General features: G+C 39.0%; 2 protein-coding genes across 2 annotated transcripts; both read right to left on the bottom strand.

Annotated features, from left to right (window-relative positions):
* Window positions 1–3,341: 3,341 nt before the first annotated feature.
* Window positions 3,342–3,688, bottom strand: LOC105556496. Its single transcript, XM_012003594.1, has one exon. The coding sequence runs from the start codon at window positions 3,677–3,679 to the stop codon at window positions 3,350–3,352; it is 330 nt and encodes a 109-aa protein (XP_011858984.1). The 5' UTR covers window positions 3,680–3,688; the 3' UTR covers window positions 3,342–3,349.
* A 63-nt stretch (window positions 3,689–3,751) lies between these two features.
* On the bottom strand, window positions 3,752–4,622 carry LOC105556495. The gene has a single exon (XM_012003593.1). It carries the CDS (start codon window positions 4,440–4,442, stop codon window positions 3,762–3,764), a length of 681 nt encoding a protein of 226 aa, XP_011858983.1. The 5' UTR covers window positions 4,443–4,622; the 3' UTR covers window positions 3,752–3,761.
* Between the last annotated feature and the right edge of the window lie 4,796 nt (window positions 4,623–9,418).

Raw genomic sequence — 9,418 nt, 5'->3', positions numbered from 1 at the left:
GTTGGGTGAAAAGCGAGCGATCAGCATGGCTGGGAGCGATGATATTAGCAAGCGTGAAAAGATTGCGAGAGAGATCGCAAAAACGAGCGAAGTAATTCGCAAGAAACATCGCGCTTTGAAGATTGGTAGGATCGATGATGATATCGCGGTGAAGACGCACTTTAGACCAATCATCGAGCCGTTGCAACAGATGGCTGACAACTCCAACGGGGTATGCGCGATAAAAGACGAGCCGATCCATGACATGGGGATGATTGATACAGCATTCGACTACAAGTGCGAGAAAGATGCTATACGGCGACAGATAAGGAGGGGGGAAAAACGGACCTCATCGAATCGCCCGTTGATCGAGTCCCCCAAATCGAAACATTGTAAATTGATGGATGTATCGTATGAGTTGGAAGCACCACCGATAACCTCTACACCGTTGATAACCTCTACACCACGTGCGACGACCATGCGTCCAATGGAGGTGACTCTTGGGTCTGAGGATGTTTTCGAAACCACTGGGGATTCGCTCCCGTCAGCTGTTCAACGCGAGATACAAACGGAAGAGGGTCAAGCAGCGTTGCAGATGCATCTGGGCCCGCTGAGCCAAAAATATATCGAGGCAGTTCAACGCGGACCACCTACCAAAAAGAGTGGTGTAAAGAGCAACATAGATTTCGTATACGGTGTTCATCTCGACAAGGATGGAATGAGGCTCGGCAGTAAACGGTTCGATGTAGACAGCAACGATAATATAATTCTCGACGGTGTGCGATACAAAGATACGCCTGGTCTTTACGAGCTGATTTTCAAGAGACTTCCCGACGATGAAGTGTACACGAAGGATGATCTAAACAAGTACAAGAGCATACTTTTGGCGTCGAATGCGCACAGGCGCAATTACAGCGCGCAAGGTCAGAAAATTGGTACCAGAGGGCACAAGTACGATCACATAATCGCACCGTTAATGCTGGACGGAGGAATGAAGACTCAGTCCAGGACAAAATCTGGAAAAGGATTACCTCACTCTATGGCACTAAACGACAATGCGATCGATTACGTGCACTGGGACGATCCCAATGAGCTTGTGGATCGCCTATGATTGCTCGATGCTTCGCGCCGAGCCGGCCAAAACGCTCACGACAACGAGATGCTATCGATTATTGAGGAACTTCGCGAAGCTGGTTTTATTATAAATGAACTCACGTATCATCGAAATGAATCAGTCGACTGGTGTCGCTCGCGTTGATAAAATGCCTATCGACAAATTTGGACTATCCGAAGGGAGAAGAGATGCAACCGATAACATTTCATACAATCGCTGGAGCGGATTGATGAGAAGTTACGTGCATCATAACGCTCTCTGTCGCGCTGCTACGGATTTCGATGCAATATCATGCAAGATTCGTCGTGTAGCGCAACCTGAGACTGATACCGACGCTGTAAACAAACTGTACGTGGAACAGTGCGTTGTAACGTTGAGGACAGAGTCTGATGAGAAGCTGATTGCGTTGGAGAAGAACCTGCATGCTTTACAGATCGCTGTAAACGAGCTCTGGCATGCAAATATCACTAGATTAGAAGCGGTTAACGAGCGGCTATCGGATAATGATGAACTACAAAAACGGATATGAACGACTATTGGATGACGACTGCAATCAGAAAGAAACGGGTAGGAGACACAGGTCTGTATTTCTGAAACAGGTCTGTGAACAGATCTGTATTTCGGAAACCGCTCTGTATTCGGAGCTGTTAGAAAACATATATCGCATGGTACCCTCTTTGCGCATATCATTACGTCAACGATTACACACTGTCGAAACATGAGACCATCAAAATCCGATGGACGTAACTGTTCCGAGAAGCGACGGCTCGTCGAGGAGCTGCATGCTCCGGCGAGAAGGAATTTTCCACGAAGACGCGTCATAGTTCGAGGATACGATGATCTGTGGCAAGCCGACCTCGTTGATATGCGTGCATACTCACGTTTCAACGGAGGCTACCACTACATGCTTACAGTCATCGATGTGCTGAGCAAGCATGCTTGGGCTATGCCGCTTAAGACTAAAGGTGGAAGCGAGACGGCTAATGCTATCAGTGAGGTAATTCGGAAGAGCGAAAGATGCCCGAAAAACCTGCAAACCGATATGGGAAAAGAATTTTACAACGGCGACGTGCAACGACTTTTGAAGAAACGCAACATCAATCTCTATTCCTCGTATTCCGTATTGAAAGCGTCGGTCATCGAGCGGTTCAATCGCACATTGAAGAACACCATGTGGAAGATGTTTACACTCAATGGAAGTTACAAGTGGATAGATTTATTACCGCGACTCATTGCAGAGTACAACGCATGCAAGCACAGGACCATCGGCATGCGACCCGTCGACGTTACCCCTGCGGTTGCTAACAGACTCCTGAAAACAGTGTACAGCCACGTAAAAATCGCTGGTCCGGCAAAGTTCAAAGTGGGTGATGCGGTACGCGTTAGCAGATACAAGACGGTGTTTGAGAAGAGTTATACACCAAATTGGACCACCGAGGTGTTTAAAATCGTTACAGTACAGCGCACCAATCCCGTAACGTATCTACTCCAGGATTATCGCGGAGAACCCGTCGCTAGAGCATTCTACGAGTACGAGTTGCATCGCGCGACTTATCCGGATGTGTATCTCGTAGAAAAAGTGCTGCACAGGAAGGGTGACAAGGTTTATGTGAAATGGTTGGGATTCGCTGGATCGCATAACTCGTGGGTAGACAAGAACAATGTGCTTTAATTTTTAAAGAATGTATTTATTCTATTAAACATGTATAAGAATATATTAAATACATATAAACGTATATACATATATAGTTGTGTCATTTATTTTACATGTGAATAAACATATACTTGTAATAATTACTATTCTATAATGTACAATAATACTGTGAATATATTATAGAGGTATCTGGTAATGTCCCCAAGGTAACGTGTTGGTCGAGTCAGGCATGGCGTATCGTTTGTCGTCGTATGGACTCAGAGCGATTTTCGTCTCGGCTATAGTGTAAACTTGATGCAGTTTAGATCGAATACACGAATGCTGACGCGTCATCTCGATCTCGTCTCGCAGACAATGTGTCTAATCCTCAAAAGGTATTGTTCGCGCTACTACATTACTTTTGACACCTTTCGCCTTCTTCGTATCCTTCTTACCATCGACTCGCAACGCATACATTTTCGCTCTGAGTCCCACGAATTCCATCGTGATCGCGGCATTGTTTTCGTCCTTCATTAGACCGGGCACTTTCTTATTTATAAGCGGTATGCCATACGCGTTGTCAACCGGATAATCGCTCGTGTCGAATCTGTGTATATCGCGTTTCACAGTCTCATATACATCCTCGCACTTGACGTGGTATATGAGACTGTCGCTATCAGTATACATAATTCTGCACTTGTCACTGTACAGGGGCAGCATGTATTCATGGTGAAATTCATACAAGCAGACTTGGATATGTCGAGGATGCACATACCCACGTAGATTGGCTTGTTGAATTTCACTTCGAGTTTTCGCAATTCCACGGTGATTAAATTTTCTGAAAAGATGCTGCAACTATGAAAATTTGGTTTCGAAATCATTGCCTCCGCACCGTAACGACTATCCCACTTTGTTAGAAGTTTAACGTCGACATGATTCCGTACATTTTCCATTGTTTTGCCAAATACCGCGTTGTTCATTAATTTGTATAAATTTTTTTCGAAATCGTTTGTCGCACGTGTTCTAAACTGAGTATTAAGCTCGATGTAATCGCGGAGCCATGGAGATTGCGAAAACTCCAATACACGGTGTATCTTTGACACGCAAAGCCCATGACGCGTGCACTGTTGCAGGTTGCAGGTTGCGATAATGTATGACGTAACGCTTCTTATCATACACTGTCGCGAGAAGTTTATCCTGCCGCTTGCCTGGTGGTTTATCGCGCGTTGGACAGAACGGTAGGTCAATGTGCGCGTCGTGAAGATGCTGCGGATACTCGAGATCGACCTCGAGAATGTAACCTGTCGATGAGTCCGCAGCGATTGCGCTCGCGTCGAAATTCGTAATATCTTCGACCCATCGAAAATTTGCATATGGTAGTGGTTGACACATCGCCCAACCATACAAATTATTAACATCAAAGTACATCAGGTACGAGGATGGTTTCGATGGATCGTAAGACTGCATGTACTTGTTATTGGCTCGAGCATACTTGTTCGAGCACTGGCTCAAACCACCGCGTATACCGCGTTCCACAAACATGACCATGTCGATGTCTGTGAGCAGCTCGAAATTTACGCGCGTGTGTTTCAGCATGGCGTTCCACGTGAAACCAGGCAAAGTATAATAATACGCGGGATCTAATCCATAACTGTTGATGCTACTATCGCGAAAATTTTCACAAATGTCGGCCAATAACAAGACATCTATCTTCATATATAAATCGCTGTTGTCGCCTATGGTTTGGATGGAGAACCGCTGCCAGACATTCTCGGCGCGCACGTAATCGCTCTCGGATACGGTGACTCCGGTCAAAGAACTGAAAAATGACTCGCGCGGAGGTAGACGCGGGTCCTGCAACTTGTCTACGCAATCCACATATTCATAGTAAAATATGTATACCTTTTCGTGTCAATAGATCGAAATCGTCGCTGGATAATGTTGAAAATTCAGATCGTACAATTTTTAATTTGTCTCTATGGAGAAACGATGCCAATCTATCAGGGCTGGTACTCAGAAATTTGTATGAGTCAATAAATCGCAGCTTTATGCAATTTTGCCGCTTTGAGTTTTCTATGGTACTTTTTACATTTTTTGTAAAGGAAATGTATGTCTCCTTCGTTATCGGTAATACATCAACTGTGCCCTCGAACGCGGTAGCGATTTCTTTAATTATGAAATGTGCATCATAGCCGGATAAATTATGAAAAACGATTGGAGTGAAATACGCATCTCTGTAATTTAAGTTACAGTTTGAATGTGCGGGGCCTCTATATTGTCCGGTTAGATGACAATGGTCGCGCACCCGAGTGTCGTCTGGCGCGAACGGTTTCTCGCATATGTGACAGTGCGTGGTGCTATTAAATTTCTCATACTGTTCTTTCGAAAGTGTTTGCATGGGAACATACTCGACAGAATATTCTTCACACGATATGCTAATTCTTCTAGTTGGTCAGCGAACCATGCGATGCAATCCTTGTCACGACGAAACTGATACGTTGATAGCGAGTCGTCATATGAGCAGTGCAGGTAATAAGCGATGCTAAATACTTCATGGTGCTGATATGTCTTCGGATCCGTATCCATCTTTTTCAGGATACACTCCAAGTCGATGTAGACGACAAACGGCACACGTTCCTTCCTACTGTGATTGTTAAAACTGAGCCACTTGTCCTCCTCGCTGGGTAATATGATCGCGCAGTCATTTATCTGTTGACAGCAGGGTTGGGTTATCCGTGCATTTTCTAGGGATTTTTACATTTTACGGTATTTTACGGTAAAATACGTCATAAAACGTATAATACCTGTAAATAACCTAATCTAACTTAAGCCTCGTCTACATAAAAGTCCTAAAGTCGTAGTCGTAAGAATAGTCGACAATGATTGGTTAAATCTTATGTGTCTGAGTGAATTGACCAATTACAGTCAATATATATTTTAAAATTATAATTAAAATTAAAATTATAGAAGTATAAAGAACTGTGATAATGAATTACTCTAATAATAAAAACATTCGTGTAAGTAGTTACTATATTAATCTATTAATCATTAAAAGGAATTTTTGAGGATATTTGGTGATAGTATTTCTATATATTATTTTGGATTACGTTCCGAAACGTCCTCTCCGAGGAAAATTTTACTTAAAAGTACACATATAATATAGGTTTTTAGTAAAATATTTTTCGGAGAGAACTTTTCGGGACGTAACCTTGAATGCAATATCATACATTATATATTTTATTTGTTATTAATAATTTTATTGCATTTGCAGTGTTCGATGAGCAAACCATCAAGTTCATCCTTAAAGAGACAATCGAACAGCTCAATGCTGTCTAAATCATTTAACCCAGAAGAAATTAACGTTGCTTTAGGTGAATTGTTCTTTGGATGTAACATACCATTCAACGTTGTAGAATCTTCACGATTCAAAAGGTTTGTGCAACTGCTAAACCCAAACTACAAGCCACCAAGTAGAAAACTCCTTTCTAAAATGATTCTGGATAAAGTACACAAAAATATTATAAATCAAAGAATCGAGATTCAAGGTTCCGAGGGAGTTCTTTTAATTGATGGATGGAAGAATACAGCAGCAAACACAAAAAATGTTGTGTGTATTATTCAGAATGTTAATGAAAAGAGCATTTTTCTGAAATCTTGGGATTTAACTGAATTAAAAGAAACGTCTCAACAGTTGAAAGATATTGTGGAAGAAGCTGTGCTATTAGCAAAAGAAAAATTCAACATCTCCATATATAGCATAGTTTCTGACAATGCATCATCAATGATTTCCATGGGCCGGCAAGTAAATATTTGGCATTCTACTTGTCATAGTCATAGTGCCAATTTATTGGCTAAATCTCTTGTGCCGATGGATTTCGCACAATCTGTAAATACTGTATTACGGGAATTTAAGATGGCAGGTCCAGAAAGAGAATTAAAAAATCGTGGAGGGTCTAAAATTATATTACCATGCCAAACAAGGTGGTGCAGCTATCGCGATGCTTTTAGATGTTGCTTGAAAAATTTGCATTTAATGCGAGCTCTAGTGAATGAGCAAAAGGTCATAATTACTAATCAGAATTTGCAATTGCTAAAAGAATCATTATTTGAAAGCCAATTACAAGACTGCATTGTGCTCTTTGATCCCATATGTGAACTCATAAACCTATGCCAAAGATCTGACGCAAGCATAGCAGATGCCTGTGAACAATGGCTAAAAATATATATTCCAACGGATGACGATTCCATTATGAAAACGTTTCAAGCTCGCCTGAAAAAAGTTTTAACCCCAATTGTTCTTGCTGCGAACCTTCTGCATCCACAATACCAGGGTAAACGCTTTCTTCATCAAGAGAATGAAAAAACAATGGCTCTTGATTTTTTGAGGAAAGAGTTAGATACTGAAGGTCAGCAAGAACTAAATAATTATTTGAACAATACAGACATCTTTCAGGTTTTGCAAAAGAAAGGAATAAAATCATCACAAACTTTCTGGGGTATCGCTGAAGCATCACATCCTCATCTATCATCACTCGCACGAAAATTGTTGAAAATACCCGCATCATCGGCCCAAATTGAACGTCTCTTTTCTAATTGGTCTTTCATACATTCCGACTTACGAAATCGTTTGACCGTTGAAAGATCTGAGAAATTAGTGGATGTATATTATTCTTTAAAAATGAGTGAACATCTCGAAAACTATTAGTAAATAATTAATAATATAATTAGTAATAATTAAAACTATTAGTAAATAAATAATGAAACAAAATGCTTTTTTCTTTTACAAATATATATGTATAACACTTGCGTATTTTCGTAAAATATATTTTTATTACTATTCTATGGTATAAAATCATCACTCGCACATTTTATAATAGATTTGTGATATATCACTAAGTTTTCTAAAAATTAAAAATTATATTTTTCTTTACTTTCCTTCAAATTGTATTAAACCTAATTTAACTAATGACTTAGTGTTAATCACATTTTGCAACTAATATACTGTTGAAATGTATACTACCTAAGTAAGTAAATACTGTTTAAACGTATACCCCTGTTTTAATGTATATTTCTTGCGATTGCACTTTTATATTAAAATCTATATGTTCTAAAAAAACTTATACATCTTTAATAGATCAACGATACAAAAATAGAAAACTCACAATATTCAGTATTTGCTAGTAATATGTTTGTTAATGTAACTAATGACATAGTGTTAATCACAACGTTTTGCAGCTAATATAGAAAAAAAGTAAAATACTGTTTCTATTGCATATTTCTTGCGATTGCACTTTTAAATTAAAATCTGTGTTCTTAAAAAAACTTATACATCTTTGATTAACAATACAAAAATAGAAAAACTTACAGTATTCATTATTTGTTCGTAATATGTTTGTCGCAAATTTTCAGATTATAATATAAATCTGTTAATTTTTTAAGACGATTTGGAGTTAAATCATTTTGGTGTACAGCACATGTCTTTGTTGGTATTACAGCAGCAGGTATTTGTAAGAGATTTATCGCAACGGCAGCTAAATCACCATGAAACGGCATAACTGTATTCCAGAATACTTGTGGATCGCAATACTCTTTTAATTTCAGTTTTCCGAATATTCCTCTTGAACTCCGGTATGCCTCGTAGTCATCTAATCCTCCTACATCCAGAGCATCAATAAAAAATTCAATCATTTTAGTCATACGACTTTTGTCATTTACAAATTGTTTTCCTAAATAGTTTGGATGACAAAAGTTTGCTGCCAATGCAATTGGGGTGATTATTTCATCAATACTAGCTTGAATTCGATGAGTGAGATTGTTGTTTAATGATTCTAAAATTAACCAATCTTCAACAATATCTGCTAGCAATGTGGATGAATTTTCACATTTCTCTAAAATTGTACATATTGATCCATACAAGTTCAGTGAATTTTGTAATTCTTGCTCGAATATTTCATCAAAAAGTACATCAACAACGGCCCTTTTCAATTTGCATACACCTTCACCGATCATTTGTCTCATGGCTGCTAGGTTTTTTTGGCAAGATGCATACATATCACGTATATTATCATAAACAGTAGTATCTGATAATATAATAGTTGTTCCACCACGTTTCAATAAATCTTCTTCTAAACTTGAGAATTCAACGAGCAGATGATGGACTTTATCTGCAAAATCTTTGTCTAATACTTTTTTTTCATCGATGTCGCAAATACCATGTTGCAGTTTACAAACCATAAGTTGTCTTGTTCATTAATTTTTAGTGTTTGATAATCTTGATCCATAATTATACAATAAATTGTAATGGAGTATTTAGTTTTAACAACGTGTAGTGCTTCATTAATTATTTCTCCTAAATTACACGGGATATCCCATGATTTTAAATAGAAGGTTTTTTCTTTGACTTTGATAAAAGTTACAATTTGCTTGCAATTTTGGGATAATGTTGTCTCAACCATCAAAATCCCATCACAATGGACCATCGCATAATTATCTGTTATTAATTGTTTATGTAAGTTATGAAGGAGAGAATTTGACATCATTTCTTTTGTCGGTGGTTTATATGCTGGTCTCAGGACTTTCATTAAATTTAAAAAATGGTCTGATTCAACTGCATCAAATGGAACATTACAGCCACAAAAAAATTTCATCAATGCTTCGTTAATCTTGGCTTGCTCTTCAACAGAAACTTTATC

Source organism: Vollenhovia emeryi, unplaced genomic scaffold (genome assembly GCF_000949405.1).
Source record: "Vollenhovia emeryi isolate VEMERY1.0 unplaced genomic scaffold, V.emery_V1.0 DF939977.1, whole genome shotgun sequence".
In the NCBI taxonomy this organism is placed as follows: Eukaryota; Metazoa; Arthropoda; class Insecta; order Hymenoptera; family Formicidae; genus Vollenhovia; species Vollenhovia emeryi.
This window is presented reverse-complemented; position numbering and strand designations above follow the sequence as displayed.